This window comes from Athene cunicularia (assembly GCF_003259725.1).
Source record: "Athene cunicularia isolate RWA chromosome 2 unlocalized genomic scaffold, athCun1 chr2_part1, whole genome shotgun sequence".
In the NCBI taxonomy this organism is placed as follows: Eukaryota; Metazoa; Chordata; class Aves; order Strigiformes; family Strigidae; genus Athene; species Athene cunicularia.
In genome coordinates, this window is record NW_020799095.1 from 101,120,341 (window position 1) to 101,145,197 (window position 24,857).

At 43.7% G+C, this 24,857-nt stretch overlaps 1 protein-coding gene across 1 annotated transcript in view; it reads left to right on the forward strand.

Moving 5' to 3' along the window:
- Positions 1–24,857, forward strand: part of DLGAP1 (DLG associated protein 1) — a 403,111-nt gene that overhangs the window by 364,756 nt on the left and 13,498 nt on the right. The window contains exons 9-12 of the mRNA XM_026842706.1: positions 2,313–2,691; positions 3,836–3,857; positions 5,879–5,943; positions 18,679–19,097. Of these exons, the coding sequence (XP_026698507.1) occupies positions 2,313–2,691; positions 3,836–3,857; positions 5,879–5,943; positions 18,679–19,097 (885 nt within the window). The remainder of the gene's footprint in view (positions 1–2,312; positions 2,692–3,835; positions 3,858–5,878; positions 5,944–18,678; positions 19,098–24,857) is intronic.

A 24,857-nucleotide genomic window follows, 5' to 3' on the forward strand; every position in this document is an offset into this window, starting at 1 on the left:
GCCCAGTGGCTGTCGACAGACAGTTGCTATTGACTCTCTTTCTTGTGAGGGATGACCAGTGACATGAGGACCAGTCTTCTTAAGGCTTGCTTTTTATTTTTTAAGCTCTCCTTACCTAAGAGCACTGCTCAAGTGTGTTTCATTATAATTTCCCTATCTGCTATGTGTACTTATGTGCCATGCTGGGATGTCCTGAAGGTGCTGGCATCTACCCAGGAGTTCCACAATGTCCCTGCCTGGCATATTTTAAATGGGGCAATTTATACTTTGCTGAATTGCAAAGTAGCATTGCACACAAACCTCTGTTAGACAAGTTTAGAACCAGCTTCCCAAAAGTTACCTGGATATACACATGTATATGTGCTTTGAATTCTTCAGTCGTGAATTTTAGCTTGCATTTTCACCACTAAGAGAACATTCTCCAGACCATGAACGACCTGTGTGGTTTCTGGAATATCATCATGCAAGCAGCAGCCTCCACAATTCTCCGTAAGTCCCGGAGTACATGTTTGTGCTGCAGCAAACAGCCCCTGATTTACCTGAACATGTACTCACAACAAATGCTTTTTTTGCAGCATCAAAACCAGGGAAGAACAGCAAAAAAAACTCACAATCCCCTTTGTAAAACAGTCATCCTTTCTGCTAGTTCCAGATATTTGTCTTGTCATAAGCACTTTAAAAAACACCTTTAACCCCTATCAACTATTGACTTCCCAAGAGTTAAAATTTGACAAGTTCATTTTTAGCCACCTCTTCTCTCAAGGATGCTGTGGTTTCTGTTTGAATCTTCAGAAGTGAATCATAGTTTCAAAACCTTCACTACCTTAGCGAAACACTCTTTTTCCATTAGCATTCAACGTGTTAACATGCGTTTAGACATGTTATCAGAAACTTATACTAGAGTCCTTAAAATAAAATCCTGTGTGATTTCATGCCCTGGGAACACCTTTTACGCTATAACTATTCCTACAGCTATCAGGAGATATGAGACATATGGATCTGAGCTAGTCAAATTAATACCATAATGGCTTCTGGCTCGACAAGCACGTACAGTGCAAACAGAGAGCAGAACAGCTGTAGTAGTTACCTTTTATGTGGGTGGCATAGATGTCTGCCAGTTAAAATGATCTGATGAATCATTTCTTGCCATATGATTACTGTTAATAAGAACTTATGTTAACATGTTTGTGTCTGAACTTTGCACAGGTTCATGCCTGCATTTGTTTTCTTAAAAAATAGAGCATATTATGATTGGGTTTTGTTCTTAATGGACTTTCTTTCCTCATTTGAAAGCATTCCAGGACTTCAGTAATGCAGAGCTGCCAACTATCCCTTAAAGGAAGATGTTCTTACCTCCACATAGTTCTTTCTGCATATTATTCTGTATACACTGGCCAATAGTTTTTAACCTTGGAACCTCAAGCTAGAGCAGCAAAGAGAGCATGGCCTTCAAAATATGAAAAGAGGAGTCCGCATAAACTGTTATTGAAGTATCTGTTGTTGCAAACATTTATACTTACACTTTAAGTAGTCCCACTGACTGACATGACTAGCCAGTGACTTCATTACACCAAAACTGTGTGCAAAATCAAGGATTTTTTTTCCAGAACTGATGTTCTATTTATTATGAGAAATTTAGGTGTGGCAAAATGTTGTTTTAAATATGTCCTCAGCAGCTTACAAAGCATTTCAAAGTATTAGAGGAGTCTGTGCAACAAGTGAGACGTTTTATAGCAAGAAATACGCAAGTCCAAGCATGGTGAGTGTTAACAGACTTTGGCCTAGGATGGTTTGGGGATCTCTCTGTTCCGAAGAAATCTAGTTTAAAATTCTAAATAAGCTTGGAAAATGCAGTAGAACAGGATAGAGAGACAGAAAACAACTACAGTAAAACCACAAGAAGTGTGGTTTAGCTAGGATAAGTGGTTGGAGATTCATCATCCTTGTGAATCTTGTTTGGAAGCCATGAGCAGAACAAAGGTTTTGGTGGAAGGACTTTTTTGTATGGGATTAGAACAGTTAGTAGAAAATATACTGGAAAAAAACAGCCCTAAAAAGACTAAGGAGGAACTTGACAAATAGTTAATTACTTTCCCTCTACTGGCAATTCTGCAACACACATTAGTAGGAACAGAGAACACTGGTAAGTGAGGTATTTCCATGGCACTTGCACTGGAACTTCTAGGGGCTCTCTGGCTAACAGTGTCCTCCTTACGTCTACTCTGTCCACGCTCACGGATACTTTGAGATCTTACTTGCATTCATTTTCCTGCAGCATCAATAAATTAAGAACTATCATATGTTTCTTCCAGTGTCATCCTGCATTACCACCTATAAGAAGACACCACCACCAGTCCCACCAAGAACCACCACCAAACCGTTTATTTCCATCACAGCCCAGAGCAGCACAGAGTCTGCCCAAGATGCATATATGGATGGGCATGGACAGAGGGGAGATATCATCAGTCAGTCTGGACTTAGCAACTCCACAGAGAGCTTGGACAGTATGAAAGCACTAACAGCTGCTATTGAAGCTGCCAATGCACAGATCCATGGCCCTGCAAGTCAACATGTAGGGAACAATACTGCCACCGTCACCACCACCACAACCATTGCCACCGTTGCAGTAGAAGATAGAAAGAAGGACCACTTCAAGAAAAACAGATGCTTATCTATTGGAATACAGGTACAGTATGGGACATGCCTGCCATTGTTTTAGATTTCTACACCTGTTCTACTGCTCTTTATGCAATGTTTTGTGTATTTTTCTTCTTTTCCTGACAGTTACCTCTGTAGAAAACACAGCAGCATATCCATTCTGCATGGTACTAATGATGTTTTCCTAATTTATCGTAAAACCATCAGATGCAAGGATTTGTTTAAGTCTCCTTGCTCCTTGTTATTCAGTTCTGTTAAATTACACACATGAGCACTAATCTATGAATCATAACACAGCAGGGGTCAGAAAGGCATGAATTAAATCACTGAAAGGGAATGTGTAAAACAATGATTTACATTACACTATCACCCAAAAAATATTTTCGTCCAGCCTCACTGAATTAATTGTCACTGCTTATTCATGCATTTCATAATGACTGGTAGCCGCTTGAATGAGGCAGCATTGTTCCTATCTCAGCCTCAAGAGCAGAGGGTAAGTTCCTTCTGATTTGCCCTTGTTAAAGAAAATTAGATTTTGTTACTCCTAGTGGAATAAACCAAGAAAACTAACCCTGCCAAAGTTCACTCCTATTTACAGAAAGCAGAAGAGCAAATAAACTAGACCAATGTAATCTGCTTTCTTAATTAATCTTTCCCATACTCCCCCCGCAAAAAAAAAAAAAAAAAAAAAACCAGCTATCTGCTTGCAGGATTAGCTTTTCCAACAAAATACTTGAATTTACAATCAACTGAGTATTAACACACGTTTTGATGGGAGATGAATTCCAAGCAAATAGAATAGCAATCCACAGCTTATCACCCTTCACAAGAAGACATGATATTTTTTTTCTTGCAGATGGAGGTTGTAAGCACAGCACTGTGCCTGGACAGGCTTATCTGATTAGCAGAGCCTAAGAATTTACCGTGAAATCTCTGCATCAGCTTGATGAGATGAGAGGCACTGTGTAGAAGTATGGCATCCCAGGGGCAACTGCTGGAGAAGCTGTGACTTTCCTCTTAAATTCTTCTTGGAAGGGCAGTAACTACTATTGCCTCTGGATTCAGTCCACTGTCCTTCTTGTAGCCTTTTTCTGATTCACAGCTATTTGTTTTGGGTATATTCGGGAAGAAGGGCTGATGTTCAGTGTTAAAGAAAGGAGCAAGATCCAGGTGGGAGAGGGATAGAGGAAAGCTCTTCTGTTACTTATTCCTATTCCCAGCCAAGCCTCGTGCCATTTCATTGTTATAATCTCTCATTCCCACTGAACAAAAAAACTCCTTAGCAGGCAAAAAACCTGCAAAATAATGGGCACAAAGAAGTAATTTCCACATTTGCAGAAACCAAAATAAACAACAGTAATGTGAACCACAGTCTTCAGACACCATCTCCCTGAAGCCTCTTCTTAAGGTTGTGTTGCTACAAGTAACAAATGCTGTTTTTCAGAGGTATAGGGGCCTCAGTTTCCTGAGACCTAAGGAAAATAGAGCCCCAAATGCTGTTCAAGCCTTTGACAATCTCCCTCTAAAACTTTGAAATTTACAGATGACCAACATAATCGTATGTGAAAGCTGCCTGGGGATGGTAGGTGAGGGGTTGCCAGGGTAGCTTTTGTGTACAAACCAATGGAGATGCCTCAAGCTGGGATTACATCAAGCGAAACCTTCAGCAATGATACAGCCTTACAAGATTCCTGCCCCTGCACCATGCCACCCTCCCAGTTGTGCCCATCAATGAGATTTTTAGAGTCAGACAGGCTTCACAAATAAAACTACTTTGCTAGTCCGCTGTCTGGTCCATTTTGCAGCATCATTGCACAAGCAGTCATGCTGGTACAGCTGAAGGGGTAGCGTGGGAGTGGAAATACCATAAAGTAGCTGTTGCTGCCAGAAATTACTTCTTTTAGAAACAACTGCCCTAAAATAGGCAGGTAGGCTGTCAGCCCTCTGACTGGCAGTATCAAGTCAGTCTCTCTCCACTGACTGCAAAGGGAGCCTAGTTTAGGTTTAGGCTGAACTCAGACCAGGCATACACCTTAATTAAAGTTTGGCCCATCTCTGTATGGCAAGGCAAACTGCATTGGCTTGCTTCCTCCTCTAACAAATAAACCTAATGTGCACTTGTGATGAACCTCCGTGCATGTCCTCTGCACCCCTCAGTCACTCTTAGGACAGTGCAATCCTTTGATGTAAATCTCTTTAAGCAAACAAGCAAAGTAAAGCAAAGAAAAACTCTCTATCAAACGGCTGCTTCTCTTGGTCAGTTATGGGATTTAAGGTGCAGTTATCTTCCCAAAAGCCTCAGTATCACCTCACTTCACCGAACAGCTCTGTAACTCTCAACCCTCCTTGAGCACATTTCCTGCAGGTGATCATTTCCTTGTATCAGCACAGGCTCTTCAGTTGGCTTTCAACAACAAGCTTATTTACTGGTGGAACAGACACTAACAGCTGGAAATTTTGTACCCCTGGAGTCAGAGTGGATCCACAGGTCACTTCATAACACTGCTGTGCTCCAAAAATTCTGTGTGCTGGAAATTTTTTTTCTTGTAAATCTGACAATGTCATACATAGCACTGGGAATTAACTACACTAACTGGACCCAGAAGTTTGTGATTTTGCTCAAAGACACATCTGTGGTTAAATTTTAACTTTATACTGTTGGTATAAATCTCCTTCTGGAGATAGAGAGGTGGTATAAAGTTCCTGCCTGTGTTCCTGTGGACCAACTGTTTGCATGAAGAAGCAGTAAAGAAAATGTATCGAAGAGCTGCATCTGCTTTCTTTAAATCTTATCTGCACAGTGCTCTGAATCATCACACTAACATTTAAACAAAACAAACACATGATTTTGACATGAGTTCACATATGCATGCACATACAGAGTAACAGGTAAAAATCAATCAAATGGTGGAGGACAGTAAAACGGTAAATGAAGTTACAGCTGCTCAGAGATTTGCTCTGGCAAATGTGACCATCCAGCCTCCAGAAAATACTAAACTCCATCTGCATTTTGCAGGCCAAACGTTGTTTTACCAGAAATGCTTTACAGATTAACGAGAATTATGAATATTCACTAATAACATCAAAAATGGTCACATCACAGATAAACTGACAAGTTGAAGATACTTACGGTACAAGTTCTATGTGCAAACAGTAGTTACCATGCATAGCAATTTTAAGTAGCTGGGTGATATCTCTGCTAAAATTACATTCTAATTAGCTGGTTACTTTTTTTTTTTTTTTTTTTTTTTTTTCCATAGGAGTTCAAGTAGAGGAGGAGAAGTGGTGAGTTAATACTTTTTTTCTAAAGTAAATAACTATGCCGCAACTAATTTTTAAGAGCCCCAGTTCCTGCACACATGACCATATAAACCCGCTTCCTGGATGAATTGTTAGATCATCCAACTGAAAAGCCGAGTCTCATGAACGCTGTAGCTCTTATTTCTCTGAGGGGATTTTGCAGCACCAGTGGGAGAACTGGACATAAAGTGCCACATATTTTTAAAGTCAATAGACTTTTAATAAGCTCTTTTTACCCTGCAAATCTACCTGCAGAGCAGAAGGTGATGCAGCTGAAGTATTAGTCTCGGGATGGCTGCAGCAGCATGGATGGGGAAGTTTACCTTGTTTTTCAGTAGAGTAATTTCATCCACGTGGAGCAGTGTAGTGGCAGAGCCAAACTGATTGCTTTTGCTCAGGTATCTCACCCAGACATCTCTCCATTACAACATCTCCCTTGAAAAAAAATATTGTTGATTTTTTTTCAAGCAAGCCTGTAAAACTTGATTCTCTGTCAAATATGAAGTGTAACCTTAATTAGTAAAAAAATATGCCCCAATAAAAATGAAAAAAAAAAAATCTAGAATAGTTGTTGTCTTTAAGGGTTATGTTTCTTTTTGATGACAAATTGCAGTTGCGTTGCAGGGCAGCATAACTGTGCACAGTACTTTCCAGAAACATGAAGTTTCTGAGGGCTGGCCCACAACAGCAAATCTTCATTCCTGCCCCAAGCTGGACTGGGTGGCTGCAGAGAAGCGGGACCCTCCCCTCGCCTCTGAGCACGCACACCTGCTCCGTGCTGCGGCGGCTGCAAGCCCCCACCCCAGGCTTTCTTCGTTTTTCGCTTTGGGCACAGCAAAACTTTTGGATCCTGAGGCCATTTTGTAGATAACTCACTGTACCGTATCGTAGGAGAAGCCTCGGGGCAGCATCGCTTGTCGGTGAGGGAAGAGTCGCCCTGGCAATCTCTCCAGGGAGAACCTGGGTGCTGCAAATCTGAGCCGACAAAATTAGGGCCCTCTGCCCTCCTCTGGCCCGCCGACTGCAGGAGCGAGTAGAGGAGATGCCTGTTTTCGCACCGATTTTTTTCCTACGTCTGCTAAAAATACTCAAAAAATAACATGTTATCTACACCATTTTCAATTCAACAAAATCTCCTCGTGAAGTAGCAGAGTATTCTCCTGTGGTTTTAAAAGGCTAAAGTGATTTCAGCAAAAAGAAATGCGATTTTGCAATGACCCTGCTAGGCTGTTACGAAGTTCCTCATTAACCTGCTAAAACATCTCTTGCTGGCAGACATTTCTTTATGTGTTAGACCTTAGCCCCATTTACCCACAACTCTTCCAGCACTAGATAAATGAGCACATTAGAATAGGTGCTGAAGGACCATTTCCCTTCAGCCTGAGCACAAAGGAAATAACTACCCCAAAAGCCCAACCCTCCCCCTTCCCTAAAAAAAAAAAAAAACAAAAAACAACCCTGTTTGTAAATACCTTACTTCCAAAGTCCTCTTTCTATTGCACTTTTTATTGCTCCAGAGAAAAAGGTAAGGTTTGCCTGTGAGGGTTTGCCCTGAGAAAGCAGTATTTCTGCATTACCTACTGACAGCTGTGTTTAGAGGTTTCCTTGCTGATAAAGTTGAGGTTGCTGCTGTTTGGAGCAGATGGGCAAGCAGCAATCTATCATGGACTTTCAGAAGTGAACTGGCTGATAAAGGACAGCCCCTAATCCTTAGAAAATTAGTGCACTCAAGACACAAAGGGCTTATCATCACAGTTTGGCATTCATATTCTTTTTTTTTTTTTTTTTAACACAGCAGAGCACAATGTATTGATTATCTGTTACAGGAATAGAATTGTAAATACAGTGCATTCTTCCCTGCCCCTTAACATCTGCAGAGCCTCAAAAAAGCCCTTTTGAGTCGAATCTTTGACAAATGGATGTTTTTTAAAATCTTCCAGGCTTCAGAAATATTACATAAATATAAAATAAGAATTACACAGCAAAGCGAATACAGCAAATTGATAACGTTTCCTTGCCAGTCTAGGCTATTAAGCTCACTGTTACAAAACAAGAAAGCTCTTTGCCTAATGCACTAAAAGCCTACTGTACAAAATTTGTTTAACTCTTCTTCTTTGCTTCCTGCTCTTTCCTCCCCCTTTCCCTCACCTCATGATTGTCATTCTCACACTATGGAATCTTACCTCCTCACGTCCTTTTAAATATTCCTGCTTCTGTACTTGAACCAAGCCAGCAAAAGATTTTGCCTCCATTTCTTGATCTAAGTAGCTCGAAAACAGAGCATCTTCGGAAGAGAGCTCTCTCTCTTCCATCTTCCACGTCGACTCAGACCTTTCATTAGCCCTTCACTCTCTGTAACCTGGGCTTCCTGCCAAGACAAACGACTCTGAGTCCTCCTCCTCTTGTACTGCTCAAAGGATAAATGTGCCTACTGCTACCTGACCGTATTACAACTGGATCCATCACCGCTATTCATCTTTTTCTCAGTTTTTTTATGCTGCTTGCTCTCAATAATCTTCTTTATACCCATTCCCTAAGTGCAACTCCACGATTTCTAGAATTTATTGAGTAACTCTGTCCAGTCTTTCTCATGGAAAAAAAACTCGTATGCTTTTTTTTCAACCTCATGATCTTCCTACTGTTACTCTCTTATCTCTCACCTGATTTCCACGATGCTAACAAAACCCCAACCAAAATGTTCCTCCCCTTTCCTCACATGACCCACCCCTTCCAGGGCTATTTTGAAAAGTGTATCTAATGAAGCTGATCAGGGCAATCTCAGGGCACTTCCATTTCTGTCAATTTCTGTTTGTCCTTTCTCTCTACCTGTGACTTCTTGACCTCAAAGGACCACCTTCCATTCCTCACTTACACAAGATAATTGAGTTGTTGAAAGTCAACCAGTTCTACTGAACCAGAAAAGAAAAAGTCATATCGTGCCAGGCCAGTTAGCACACATCCTCATTGAACAAGGAGCTCTCAGTCCCATAGCTCTGTAATCACTTTTAGTCTCTCTTGAATTTTACCTTGTCTGCCCCAAGATTTCCTTCCATTACATCCTCACCCCCGAAATTGTCTTGCTCATTGCTCTAATCATACCATCACCTGGTAATTGTACTTGGTTTGCCATCACGAGAATTTATGAATGCTAAAAGAATGACAGTTTCTGAAGTAAGAATACTGCCATGGGAGACTAAGACCATAGACAGATGGTCCTTCTCTATTTTCTTTGGCTTCTGTGGGGCCAGGGAAGGTGCCCCCACCTCTTGGTGTCATATAAAATGAAATGATTTGAAATGGTAGTGGGGTAACATTAAAAACAAAAACAAACAAATAAAAACCCCCCAAAACAACAACAACAACAAAACACCAAAAAAACCCTCTTCTTTCTCCTCAAGGAAAAAAAAAACATCTTTGTCTTTTGTTATTATATACAGCCATATTCTTCTCATTTTTTCATTTAGGTTTCTGGATTGGGTCACTTACTGTCCTGACAAAAAATACTCAGGTTTTAGGGTCTGCCCTGCACAACAGGCCAATCCTACATTCTCTCAACTCTTCTCAGTCTCAGTTTCTCAACTCCGCAGTCTTTAGGACAGGACCCTCAAATCGGTATTTTGGCTAAGCTGAGCTTGGACTGATATTTCCTTGGCTTTTGTCTGCAGCATTTTCTGACTATCTGCATTCTCCACAGTGGAAGCCATTCCACTGAGAAATTCTGAACATGATAGATGCCCCATCCCTGAAAACATTGAAGATTAGGTTGGACAGGATTCTCAGCAACCTGATCTAGTTGAAGAAGTCCCTGCTTATTGCAGGGGGATTGGACTAAATGACCTTTAAAGGTCCCTTCCAACTATTCTGTGATTCTAACCTGGCTGCGAGTGACTGAGCTGGTATTCAGAAGAAGAGAGAAGCAGTTTGAAAAGCAAGGCCTAATAATGTTCCCTGTTTAAAGCTAAGGGCCCTGACCTGGTCTTGTGTGCTAGGCCTCAACAAAGCGTTGCCCCATCTTATTCCAGCCGTTCCCCCCAGTGCTGTCCAGAAAGCATCACAAGGCAAAGGTTGGAACAGTTTTATTTGAGGATGGGAGATCCCAGGAATACTTTGATCCTCTGTCTTCTGCAAACTCTGCTGGTGAGAGACATGCCCAGCACAGGGTGTGTATTTGCTGAGGATGGTCTCTGTAGCGTGACCTCCTCCCTGCGCTGCTGTGCTCCTCACACACTGGAAAGGGCAGGGTAGATACCCTGTGAATACGAGGGGCAGTGGGGCAGTGCAGGATGGGGAGGAAGAGCCCAAGCAACACTTGAAGAGCCACCATGTTACAGGAGATTGATGAATGAAGATTCATTGATTGATTGATTGATGGCTGGGAGACATGCACAGACCGGGGGCACTAAGGCCTTAGCTTCCTGCCTGCAGCATACCTGACCACCGCGAGGAGCTGGGCCCATGCTGATAGAGTCTTGTCAGCATGACAAGCTCCCTTCTTCAGGACAGCCTGAGAGCAGTGTTGCAGTACCTGGCTAGGCCTGCTGGAATTGGATCGACCTCCTTGGGCTTCTCCTGATCTCCCAGTGGATCAATGGCCACAGGCCCTGTGCCATCCTCCGCACACCAGCCAGAGTTCTGGGGTTTGGGTCACCAGCCAGAGTTCTCAGATGTCCCCTTTGGTTTGGCTGATCTTGGAGTTACCCTTCAACTGCATTTGGCAGCTTTGTTGGGCGTTGGGTTGAAGCTCCCAGAAGCTGGAAATCACTGCCTGAGGCTTCACTGCTCCTGTCCTGCTCCAGTTGCTGGTGCTGCAGGTGCGAGCAGCTTGGCAAGTGGTGGCCAGGGGCAGGATGCCATTTTGTGGAGCTCTTGCTCCTCACAATGTGCAGTGAAGAGGTGGCATGTGACATCAGGACCACTGTGATGGAGGCCCAAGCACACACCTGACCATGGGGCCCTTTGGCTGGGGGTGTCTGGCCTGAAAGAGGCCCTGCCTGGGAAGAGCAGGGTGCCAGGGACTGAGGGTGCTCTGCCCCTGCCCAGTCCCACTCTGGTGGGGTCCACTCTCCCCAGCTCCACCACCCCATGTGTGCTTGGGGGAGGAACTGCCTCCCTCGTCAGCAGAAGGCAAAGCAGCCACTGACTCTGACAGGGCCAGTTTCCTTCCAAAGCCACAGCTGCCTGTGATCGTAGCAAACCCTTACAGCTCTGGTGGTCCTCAGTCTGCTGGTGGGCTGCCCCAAGCCTGGCATTTGCAGAATTTGCCAGAGATTTCTGATCAGACTTCACTGGTTGGCAGTATCCTCTGTCTCTTAGCCCTGGCTCTGGAGGGAGGCTGAGTGCTCCAGCCAGCACCCTCTGCTCTCCAATGCAAAGGTCAGTAAATGGTTAAAAGAAAAAAAAAAGTGGTTACAGGATCTCTGTGTGTAAAGCGGCCAAGTGCTGTCCCCACATGGGGACCTTTCTTTTCCCCAGAATCCTCCCTGGTTTCCCCACAATCCTTTACATCTTTGATTCAAGGCTCTCTGATACCCAGCAAAGGAAGAGTGTCCTGCCAGGGTGATAGGGCTGGATGGCTGCCCACCCTCTCGGTCACTGGGAACCATACCATGTACAGACAGGATGGATAGAGGGGAGAACAGCCCAGGGGTGGGCTGTGCAGCAGCTCAGTGCTCCCAGGCATGGGCAGCCCCTGCTCAGTGTGCATGTGGAGCAGGCATGGACTTGCTGCAGCAATGGCAGGCTCAGCACTGCAGGTGCTGGTTCCCAAGTCTGTGGGCTCTGCCACTGCCATGCCGGGGGAGCAGAAGGGCCATCTTAGAACAGCAGGTCTGCAGGGGACAGTGGGGACATGGTAGTGGAGAACTGTGCTAAGGCCTCGGCTTCTCGCCACAGCATACCTGTTTTCTTTGCCCCTTCCTGGCTGCTTTCTGTTGGGGGGGTGACCCACTGTCAAGGAGCTGGGCCCACGCCAATAGTCTTGGGTAGGGCCGAAACCTCTTAGTGCAACAGGCTCCCTTCTTCAAGCACAGCCTGGGATCAGCATTGCAGTACTACCGCAGTGAGCAGCGAGAGAGGGAGAAGCTGGGCAGAGCACGGCAGCAGTGACATTACTTGAACTTCTGACATTGTCACTTATTAGTAGCGGACCCAGGTCCTGCAGACACCAAAACAGACACCGAAGTGGTGGTGTCCATGGAAGACACAGTTCCATGCCTGTGTCCCAAGGGCATTGCGGGGCATCGTGGTCCGGAGTGGGGCATCCCTGGGGAGGCTGAGCACACCAGGGGAGTTTGCCTTTCCCTCAGGGATCCCAGGGAAGACATGGAGGAGGTTTCAGGTACCACAGGTGACAACTGCGGCTTGTGGCTTCTGGGCCATGGACAAACACAAGCTGCTGTGGGGAGTGGGGTTGGAGCAGGAGTATTGTTTTCTTGGTTTGCATCCATTTGTTTGGACACTGAAATTGTAAAGGAGGGATCAGCGGTATCAGCTGAATGTTCACAAGTCAGTGGGGCCTGATGAGATTCATCCCAGTGTACTGAGGGAGCTAGTGGATGTTACAGCAGGACCCCTCTCAATCATCTACCGAAGGTCTTAGGCGTCTGGGAAGGTCCCTGCTGATGAGAAGCTAGCCAGTGTTACTCCAATTTACAAGAAGGGTGTGAGGGGAGACCTAGGGAACTACAGACCTGTTGGTCTAGCCTTAGTTCCTGGAAAAATTATGAAGAAGAATATACTGTGTATCACTGAAAGGCACTTAGAGAATAACACAATCATCAGGCACAGGCAATATGTGTTCACAATGGGAAGGTCCTGTTTAACTAATTTGATATCCTTCTATGATAAGGTCACCCACCAAGTGGATGAAAGGAAGGTGGGGGATGTAGGTTTTTTTCATTTTAGTAAGGTTTTTCATACTGTCCCACACAGCATCATTCTGGACAAGTTGTCCAACTGCAGAATGAGTGAGTTCATGGCTGAAGGGCAGGGCTCAAAGGGTTGTGGGACTGCTCACACAATGTTGTTCAGGATTCAGTTCTAGAGCCAGTTCTGCTCAGTATATTTATCAGCAATCTGGGTGCAGGAGTTGAGTGCAACATTAGTAAGTTTGCCATGATACCAAACTGGGAGGTGCTGTTGACTCTCTTGAGGGACAAGAGGCCTTGCAGAGGGATCTGTATGATAGATTGGAGCACTGGGCAACAACTAATGGGATCAAAATTAACAAGTCTAAATGCTGGATTCTGCACCTAGGATGGAGTAAAGCCATGCATAAGTATAAAGTGGGAGAAGAGTGCCTGGAGAGTAGCCCTGCAGAAAGGGACCTGGGGGTGCTGGTCAGCAGCAGGCTCAATATGAATCAGGAGCGTGCCCTGGCAGCCCAAGGGCCAAATCTCATCCTGGGGTGCATCGAAAACCAGCTGATCAAAAGAGGTGATTATCCCGCTGTATTCAGAGTTGGTGTGGCCTCACCTGGAGTACTGTGTGCAGTTCTGGGCCCCACAATTTAAGAAGGATGTGAAGGTCCTTGAATGCATCCAGAGGAGGGCAGGAAAGCCGGTGAAAGGGCTGGAGGTCATGTCCTGTGAGGAGCGGCTGAGGACTTTGGACTTGTCTAGTTTGGAGAGAAGGAGGCTGAGGGGCGACCTCATTGCTCTCTGCAGCTTCCTGAGGAGGGAAAGGGGAGAGGGAGGTGCTGGTCTCTTCTCCCTGGGTATCCAGTGACAGGATGCGTGGGAATGGTTCAAAGCTGTGCCAGGGGATGTTTAGACTGGATCTTAGGGACCATTTCTTTACCGAGGAGGTGGTCAAACACTGGGACAGGCTTCCTAGAGAGATGGTCGATTGCCCAAGACTGTCAGTGTTTAAGAGGCTTTTGGGTGATGCCCTTAACATTCTTTAACTTTTGGTCAGCCCTGAAATAGTCAGAAAGTTGGACTAAAAGATCGTTGTAGGTCCCTTCTGACCGAAGTAGTCTATTCTAACATTGTAATAAAGGATTAGAGTTTCCCTGCTAAGGCTCGGGTACCATATCTGCTAACTCCTTCTGCAGTTAGTTTTGTTCTGCTGACAGGGGCTGCCTGAAGACAAGCCCACAACTGAGACAGTACAGCCAATGGCTACAGTGAGACAGGCTGAATTTAATAGCATGGCCAGCAGGGACAGGGAAGTGATCTGACCCCTGTACTCAGCACTGGTGAGGCCACACCTTGATTCCTGTGTTCAGTTTTGGGCCCCTCACTACAGAAAGGACATTGAGTTACTTGAGCGTGGCCAAAGAAGGGCAACGAAGCTGGTGCAGGGTCTGGAGCACAGGTCGTACGGGGAGCGGCTGAGGGAACTGGGGGTGTTTGGTCTGGAGAAGAGGAGGCTGAGGGGAGACCTCATCGCCCTCTACAGCTACCTGAGAGGAGGTTGCAGAGAGCTGGGGATGAGTCTCTTTAACCAGGTAACAAGTGGTAGGAGAAGAGGTAATGGCTTCAAGTTGCACCAGGGGAGGTTTAGACTAGATATTAGGAAGCATTTCTTTACAGAACGGGTTGTTAGGCATTGGAATGGGCTGCCCAGGGAGGTGGTGGAGTCCCCATCCCTGGAGGTGTTTAACAGTCAGGTCGACATAGCACCGAGGGACATGGTGTAGTTGGGAACTGCCAGGTTAATTAATGTTTGGACTAGATGATCTTCAAGGTCTTTTCCAACCTAGACGATTCTGTGATTCTGTAACGTACGTTTCTCTGAGACTCACCATGTATCAGTTGGTTTGAAACCTAGGTCTTTTCTGAGGTTTTGTTTTTTTTCATGAAAGAAAGCAGTTCTCTGAGTTGAAATGTAAACATGTTTTTCAAAAGAAAGCAAAAGAAGACTTAGAAGGGAGAGCTGAATGGTAACAAGTGACCCCGTTGTTGCTGTTCAAAACACTGTTGTGTTTTTGTTCTCCATACTGGTTTATCCAGTCTGAGGTTTCATGGCTTTCTGCACCTTAGGCCAGATATCTGCTGCAGTTCTCTGAAGCTGTAATTATTACACCTTGTACCTGCAGGGCGCTACTATGTACAAAAGGGCCAAGCCTGAAAGCAGAGGAAGAAGCAAATCTCTGTTTTTAACGATTACCAGCAATTTCTGAAAACTTTTTTTTAGGTAGACCTGTGAATGTTTTGTATGTGTAGAAGAAGTGAAAACTTAGGCATTAGCTTCAGCAGCTCTCCTGTGGTATGGAGTTTTAACTGAGAGCAAAACAAAAAAGGCTCATGTGGGACACATGGTAAAACATCCTGGAAGTGAGTGAGGAAGCTATGTCAGAGACTAAAATTACCATCTATTAGGCATTTTATTTAGATGTGCTGGAAGCAGGCAGATAGTGGGTGCCTTCCTGCATTTCCATTTTATTCAACATACATTTCTTTGGGAGTATTTTTTAAATTTTGAACTGATGCTATATTCTATTGCCAAGTTGTTTTTCTTTTGAAGACAGATAGGTTACACAGTCCAGTGCCAAAAATCTGTCAAGCAAGCCTGTAGCATACTATTATATAGATAAAACAAAGGCAAAAAAAGTAGGTCATTCTATTTTATTTGTTGAGCAGAGTCTGGTTTTGGTGGCACTAGCTCATATTGAACCCAGTAAGAGTAGACTCCTGAAACCTTTGAAATGTAGTGCCTCCAGCAGTACATCCTCTTGGCAAGCAGACCTCGATGTTTTCATATTTGGGATTTAGTGTACACTGAAAAGCCAGGGTGTACACTGAAAATACAAATGGTCATCTGAAACAGAAGGATATCAGTGTAGAGCACTGGGGAAAGCAGAAGGTGGCTGTGATGTGGAGGTAGGGGTGTGGAGAAGAATGAGCCTGAATTAAGGCATTTTCTTTTCTCTCCAGTACCATGGAAGGTGTGGAAGAGTATGCTGGGTGCTAATGCCTTGGCTCTCCGTGAACCCTGACTAAATGACTGAAAAGAAATCCTGTGTGAGCATGTGCCTGTGTGGGCACACATGTTTTTTGGGTTTTTGTATGTGTGTGTGTGTGTGTGTGTGTATGCATTTGTCAGGTTGGTGGCCAAATTAAGGCAATTTTATTTTAAAGTAGCATAGATTGGACCAAAAGATTTTCATTGTAATGTCAGCCTAAAGCTAACGTCTTTCTAGCCGCTAATAGCAACCAACAGCTTTTCTCTGCCAGGGACAAATAGTAGATACTTAAGGAAAGTATAAAGGAGTGTGTGTAAAGGAAAAGTATAAAGGGTGTGTATGAAGCACTACTTCTCCCGGTAGACGTTCCCAATTTAGCAGTCTGTTGTTCAGGGACTTCCTAAACCGATACGACATCTGTGTAATAGCTCTTCCTGGACCTATCTCCTGTGAGTTTGATCAGGTTCTCTTTGAACCTATTTTTACCTTTGGTTTTCCCAGGATTCTGTGGCAATTTAATTACACATTGTGTGAAGAAATACTTCCTCTCACTAGATGTAAATCTTTAGACCTCTAGGCCTTACAACTGGCTGCCTTCCTCCCCACAGTTCTTGCACTCTGAGAAATGGTGAAACATAACCTTGTCAGGATTTCATAGGTCTGTCATAATCCCCCCTCAGCCATCTATTTTCTAAACCAAGAAATGTCTTTCCCCCAGTGGAAGCCATACCATATCTCCAATGATCTTTGTCCTCCTTTTTGAACTCTTTCTGATGTATCAATCCATAACGAAATGCTTTGCTCTGCATGTCAAAGGATAACTACTACCGAGCTGAGCTGAAGAGTTCTACTCACTCCATATTTTTCAGTTTGCTGGTGCATATCATGTAAAACTGCAGTGGCATAACTGTGACTTTTGCATCATTTAACAACACTTGTTTCAAAAGAACTGCAAGTGGCAGGTGCTACATTAAAATGTATTATTAAAGTTTTCCAGGGATTGGTGTGGCTGAGAAGTTAATTTGAGCTTTCTTCTGCAGAGGAATTGCCCTTTTTTTTAAAACCGGAGAATGCTTTTCAACTCCTGTTTTGCTTTGCTCTACTCCTCTCAAAGCCCCACATCAACAGCCACTAATTTCTGCTATCGGCAGGACCTGGTACGGTCCTCCTTCAAATCTGCACTCCTCCTGAGGTATATGGATGCATCAGCTACATAGGACATTAAATTCTCCCTCAGCATCCTTCTATCTTCTCCCTCCCTAACTGCACACTAAATACACTCAATGAACAACGCTTCTGCTGTCAGTTGAGCTTGTCTAATTGGCTATTGCTCTTCAGTGGAAGGTGGAATATAAATGAAAGGGAGTGAAACGGTGCCCAGCATCCAGCTCCACTGTCTCTTTAGCATTTTCATCCCTGCTTGAGCCCTAACTAAAAACAGAACTGCTAAGGGTAAAACAAGCAGAAGATGGGTCCTAACACTAGTTTCAAGTGTAAATGTGAGATTGTGAAGAAATTAGAAGCGAACTACCAGCTACATGATTGCAAAGGTATTATGAATGAGAAGAAGGGGTGGGAATATGTCCCTATTTAGTTCAAAACTATGTTAATTCTGAAGCCTAAATATTATTAATTTAAGTAATATCTACATTAATTACTTTATACCTTCTTTATCATCATAGGGAAAGACAAATGTCTGCTTTGCTTGTTTTCCTGTGTTCCTCAGTGTGTCAGTTTCTAGAGCTACCCTGACTGTAATTATTTGCCTGCAGATTTTCCACTCATTCCCTCCACAATTTACTGTTTATTTTATCTGCTCTCACAACCACCCTCTGCAACAGCATTATGTGTCTCTTACTCCTTACACTTCCCTCCCCTTCTTCTATATCAGCCTCTTCACCTCAGCTGCCTTGGACTGCAGAATTTGGAGTGATGTTTACATAAAGAAAACCCACCCCAACCTAAAGCCCTGAACCTCCTCTTTCCCCTGCTTTTGCCTTTACCCTCAGGGTTTGCTCTCTGCCCTCAGAAGCTCCAACACAGAGAAGCTATGCAAGGTGAAAGGAGGCTACCGACAGGGTAGCAGCCATCACAATAAGGGTGACATAGACAGCAACTGAGAATGCTAGTTTTGGTGAAAAAGAGAACAGCATTTTGAAACTGAAGGTGGAATGTGAAAAATCAAATGTCTGAACACTGGGAATGGGCTAAAATTGTGAAAGATGACGGTGGTATTAGCAGGTACTTAATTATGAACAGTAATTATGAAGAAGCAATACAAAACACATTTTTATGCTTATATAAAAAATACCTTCTTTATAAATGGAACATATAATGTTACATAGATAGTAGTGGACTCATTGGTATTACTATCTTATCGATCTCACATGTATGATTTTTAAATGTGGTTTGTGAGTGGATGTGTAATTTCAAAGGAGTGTGAATTTTTAAAGTTGAAAGATAAGGCACTTCTTAAAATTGGGCCCCTTTAAGTTTGGATTAATTGGTAACCTAAAATCCTAAACTACTGACACTATTAGCTGTCTCTTGGACTAGCCTCTGTTAACCCACACAATTACAGGTACTTGCCTCAATGCACAGTGAGCTTGCATGGAAAAAAGAGCGATACTTGGTTGTTGGCTTGCAATTAAAAAGTAAGTTTATGCTGATAATTTCAAGAAAAATCATCTGAGTGTAGCACTTTGAACTGTGACTGACAGTCTTAGGAGGAGTGACAGAATCTGAATAAGTCATTTCTTACCGAGTTAGCTAGAAAAAGCTTGCTAAACATCTTATGTTTGTGCTCTCCAAAGCTTTCGCAGGTTTACACGATCTAATAGTGTAACAACAGCCGTGCAAGCAGACCTGGATTTCCATGAGAACTTTGAAATAATCAACCCTCAAGAGGACAATACATGTTCTGGACAAATATCAAGACAATTTTCTCGAGATGCAAGCACTTCTACTGTTAGCATACAAGGGTCAGGAAACCATTACCATGCATGTGCCGTGGATGATGACTTTGATACAGATTTTGATCCATCAATTTTACCTCCTCCTGACCCCTGGATTGACTCTATCACCGAAGATCCTCTGGAAGCTGTTCAAAGGTCAGTGTGCCCACGAGATGGCCACTGGTTTCTGAAGCTACTTCAGGCAGAGAGAGATCGTATGGAAGGCTGGTGCCAACAGATGGAGAGAGAAGAACGGGAAAACAACCTACCTGAGGACAGTAAGTAACTATGTACAATAATATTGCAATTACAAAAAAGTATTTAATATAGGTCAAATTTACTCCTGTGAATTCTGTATCATGCCCTTTCTTATTTAGCTAATGAAGCTATGGTCATGATTCTCAAAAGGAATCTATGTACGTATATAATAATCCTTATTAAAGTTGACAGGGAATGCAAATACTCAGCACTTCTGAAACTCCAGAGGTATTAGCTTTTGGGATTGCATAGTTCAATGGATAATTAGGAGATTGTGGTTACGGGTCTTGTAGTATTAATGTTTCTTAACTCTTCCATTTGAAATCGCTTCTCATAACCTTGGAAAATAATTGAAGATTCTAGTTCCTTTTCATTAAACTCATATTTTAGTTGCCTTTTTAGATGGTGATTGGCATCAGAATCTTCAGGTGTTTCCCCCAACTGAAAGAGATTTCAGTTGTGCTTCCAAGTTGTTCTCCCTCTCTTCCCCTCTCCAGCCTCCCTTCATCTCCCTTGCAGTTCTTACTCATCTTTGATCTTCCCAGTAAAACAAGCTCTCCATATTTTGTCATAAAAAACACACATGTGCAAACTACCTCTCAGTTGTAACTGCTGCCAGAAGTATTACCCTACCTGTATGGTAACGGGAACGTCTTGTAAGCCTTCATTAGTAACAAGGGTGGGTAGCTCATGTCTTATTCATTAACTCTTATTAGGACAGAAGAGCTGAACATATGCCTCCCCATCCAGAACTTTTTCTCCTGGTGAAAATATAAGTTTTTTCCATTTACTTCAATTACAAGGAGCAGTATTATTGACAGCTATCAACTTTTGGACATAGGTAAACCTGTGAATTTAGGAGCATGATCCTTGTGAATGATGCTTTTTCAAATTCTAGCAGGTATCTTCCAGAAAACACTAAGGAGCAGCTGCATATATAGAGTTCAGTATTGTATAATTTAGACACATCTAAGCGTATTTTCCTATGATATACAAATAACACTTTTCCAACCACAAAATTAGTTCCAACCAAAGCTAGGAATACTTCTCCAGCTCCAGGAGCTAGAAATTCCAAATTTCTAATCCTTCCTCTCAAGAAGGGAGATGCCAGAATTATTTTGAGATGTCAAGGTCTTGATTTATGGAAGGAAAGGAATTAACACTGGCAAAAAAAAATTATTTTTAAAAATCCTTAGAAATGCATAAGCTGTTTCAGCTGGAACTTTCCATTCGACCCAATGAAAGAAATAACCATAGAGAAGTATTATCTAAATAGTTGAAGTTGGACACTATTGTAAGCAACTGGAAATTGACTTCTAATGGAAAGTGTGAGATAACCTTAACATTAAGCTATGTCAAGGTTTTCTACAAAATTTCTGTTATACAATAGGCTAACAATTTCTCCTGGGGGAAAAATATAGAAGGATTAGCCTTCAAAGCAGGTCCAGCTTCCCCAAGTTTTAGAATATTTCACAGAATCACCTAGGTTGGAAATGACCTTGAAGATCATCTAGTCCAACCTTTAACCTAGCACTGACAGTTCCCAACTACACCATATCTCTCAGTGCTATGTCAACCTTACTCTTAAACACCTCCAGGGATGGGGACTCCACCACCTCCCTGGGCAGCCCATTCCAACGCCCAACAACCCATTCTGTAAAGAAATGCTTCCTAATATCTAGTCTAAACCTCCCCTGGTGCAACTTGAGGCCATTTCCTCTTGTCCTGACGCTTGTTACTTGGTTAAAGAGACTCATCCCCAGCTCTCTGCAACCTCCTCTCAGGTAGCTGTAGAGGGCGATGAGGTCTCCCCTCAGCCTCCTCTTCTCCAGACTAAACCCCCCCAGTTCCCTCAGCCGCTCCCCGTACGACCTGTGCTCCAGACCCTGCACCAGCTCCGTTGCCCTTCTCTGGACACGCTCGAGTCATTCAATGTCCTTTTTGTAGTGAGGGGCCCAAAACTGAACACAGGAATCGAGGTGCGGCCTCACCAGTGCCAAGTACAGGGGTCAGATCCCTTCCCTGTCCCTGCTGGCCACGCTACTTCTGACACAAGCCAAGATTTTTCATTTACATCATCAATACATTCAAAAATATATTGGAACATATATCAGAATACAAAGGTTTTCTCTTGTGAGTATGCAAGAAATGAACCCCATGAACTAAGAGATATTAAATTGAAAAAGAAATGTGAACACATAACAAACAGGAAATGCACAATATTTGTAAGTCCAAGCCACAAAACCCACTTGCTTTCTCTTTGCCACAACTTAGACTGGACGTAAGGAAGACACTGCCTGCGATGAGGGTGGTAAGACCCTGGAACATGTTGCCCAGAGAAGCTGTGGCTGCCCCCTCCCTGGCAGTGTTCAAGGCCAGGTTGGATGGGGCTTTGAGCAGCCTGCTCTGGTGGAAGGTGTCCCTGCCCATGGCAGGGCATTGGAACTAGATGATCTTTAAAGGTCCCTTCCAACCCAAACCATTCTGTGATTCTATGATTCTATGAACTCTTAATAATATTTGTGTACCAAAGTAGTTATTCACCTTGGAAAAAGAACACAGAGTGAATTTTACAAGACTCATACATGCAGAACGTGTATATCTGTGTACAGAATTTTCTGTGTCTTCGCATCTTTGATATATGGTAGTTTTAAAGGGCTCTTTGTGCAGTCAGTGGGAGAAGTCAGTTATAGGGAAGATAAAGGAGTGGTTAGGCTGGAGAATCCCAATGCTTCCTTATAGCACAGACAGCATGTGTCTTGTGGATTATTCCTCCTCTTCATTTTTCTGACTGGCACTTCTTGTGATCACTGGAAACGGGATGAGGAAAGGGGTCACCTGGGTGTTGTGGTCAGTGGTGAGGTATTGATTTTGGTGTGATGCTGTCAGCCACTCCAGCTCATGGCAGCTGCCTCCCACAGAGGCTACGCGGGGCTTTCTGCTGCAGTGCAGCACGCCCCGCTCTACCTGGTGCCAAGGAAAAGCATATGGCCAGGGCAGCTCTGCCCACTCAGCAGCGCCAGAAACAAAAGCTTTGAAGAGAGGGAGGGAAGGAGCAGAAGAGGTGTGTTTGCTTTGGTTTTCCTAATGAAATATAACCAGAGCAGGGAATGCATCCTTTGTTTTCAACCTGACATCCCCAGTGTGTGTTTGGCCAGATAACAAAATAACGAGAACGTGTGATGAGCGAGGTTTTCTCGATGCCATGGCAGCTGACAGAGGGTTCGTCCCCCCGGCTCTCCGCGTAAAATGATCCGTGCTTCCTCCAGACAATGCGGCCCTTGTGTGAAACAGCTGTCTCAGGGAGACGGCTCGCTGCTGTTTGACAGTAGCTTGTATGTTACATAGATACGTTGGGTATTATCTAGCTGGGAATGAATCTACCAGATGGGATTGAATGTTTCTAGCTGGGAAATGGAGTCTGCTGCTGTGTATAAAAACAAGCTGTGGTTCAGTAGCTGCACGATGAAATGCCAATATAGAGAGAAATGTGGCTCTGCTTCCGCCATGAATTATTTATTGTATAGTATATTCTGGTTTTATCTAAAATCATTTTCCAATAAAGCCGCAGCATGTGTAACAGTCAGATGAATACCACTCACACTTTAAGCTAGGACACTTGATACGGTTTCCATGTATTTTGCTGTTACTGGGATGTTGGCTACAAACTCGAGGGCTCTCATTTAAAAAAAAAAAAAATGTTAGAGATGTGAGGCTAAACACCTTGTGAGAACAGATTGACGCTTTTGATCAGGCTTAAGGTGAAATCGTTTACTTTTTTTTTTTTTCCTCTCTGCTTCTACCTCTGCCCTGAAAAATTTTGTATAGTCAGAGCCTCACTGCTGATGCTGGTGACTTTTGGCTCAGGCCTCTGGAGCAACCAATTATACACAGAATTAGCATCAACAGGCCTGGCTCCCTGCACAGTGCTGTTAGCGAGCAGCCTCTGACAACCTTTTTTTTCCCAGCTGCAATGGACACAGGACATACACCCACAGCCTCAGCCTGGCTTTTGCTGGGTTTTTTGCTGTAATTTTTATTTCCCATGGGGCATCAACGTTTCTGGAAGAACCAGAGGACTTCATTTTGCTTCCCCTTCAGAAATGTTTCTCTTTCACATGGGGTTGTAATGTGGCTTCAATGCAAAGATAACCATCGGAAGCAAACAGTGGACCTGATTCACCACAAGTCAGGTGTAATGTGGGTTTTGTGGTGAGACAAATCAGGCCAATCAAGTAAAAACTAAAATAGAAAACCAAGGCTCTGACAAGACATGTCATTATAACTGTCTTGCACATACATTATACTCCTCTGGGCTAGTCTGCAAACAAAGGTTGACCTGAAATCTGCAGTAACCTTGCTGCTTAGGACCAGAGTCTCTGCAAATTCAGCCAGTTCTGGCAAATTACGCAATGCTTGCACACTTTCTGCTGGTTTGTTTTGTTTTGATTGTTTCAAAGTAAAACTTAAAGATTGCAGGCTAGGCACAAGAGAAGAAAGTTAAGGAAATTATTTTTTTTTCATAATAGCTATGCATGGCAAAAGAAAAGGAGACCCGTGAGTTCACTCTCATCCACGAGCAAGGAAAACCATTTGCCGGTCCTCTGCAGGGCTTCCCCAAGCTGTCCTGGTCCCTGCCGCTCGGAGGAGGGAGGCGGCCTGATCCTGCAGCGGGCCGATGTCGCCGTGCAGAGGGACAGTCACCAGCCTGACGTGTGGCCGAGTCTTGCTGGAATCCCCCTGGCTACGTGCCCCTGGCCATATGCCCGACTCTCCTTTTCTTGCTCTGGTTTTCTTTTCTCCCCAGAAGGGACTTCGCCGTACACGAGGGTTTCTCCAAGGAAAGCCAGCTGCTGGCTGGAAGCCCTGCTAGTGTCCAAAGGCTAGCCAGGAAAAAAGAGAAATCCACAAGTAAGGAAACAATCTAGTTAGGGAAAAGACATGAAGTGTGCTCATAAAAGCTGAGTAAGTCAGAGAACACATGGAAACTGCTTTACTCCCAGTGAACAGCATTTACTCATGCAGACAGCCCTATTAACTTCAATGAGATCATTCCTCTAAGTATATATGACTCAAAGCAAGGACTGCTCCTTCCATTGTTTGCTTCATTTGGCAGTTTTCTCCCTAATAGACGAGCTTAAGACCTGAGAAGTAGCTTTAACTTTGAATTTCCTGGCTTTTGTCATGCTTGGCGTTATTTAAATGTAGGTCTGTCAACATGAATAGGCTAAAATGCTGGTCCATCCTGGCTTGGAAATGGATTGTGACAGCTCTATGGCAGGATTGCTTCATATGCACAGTGCCCAGCCAACATCTGCAACGCAAATGTCAGGCTATGTCCCTGTAATTTCGGCTATTGTTCCTACCACTTGCTCCTGGGGCAATGAGCAAGTCGCTGTTTTTCTGTTCCCTAGCTTGGGTCCTGCCTACCAGCCAGGTGTTTTTACATTAAGGGCATTTGATAGCCGCACACCTACCTAAAGTGCCTCCTTTGTCACTTTTTAGACCCTGGGGCCTGACAAAGTTGAAATGCAAAGAGATCAGTTGGTGTTTTAAGGCCAAGTAACTGCGGATCCTCAAAACTCCTGTTGCTTCCATGTGATGGCTTTTCACATCACTTCAGGTGTTTTTTGTTGATGTTTCCTAATACTTTGTTATCCTTTTAACATACAGTGTCCTTCCAAGGTAGGGCAGATGACAATATCACCAGTTTTTTCTGCTTGTGTTTGCAATTGCTTTTTGTTTCAGTTCTTTTCCCATGGCGGGGGATGGGGGAGGGG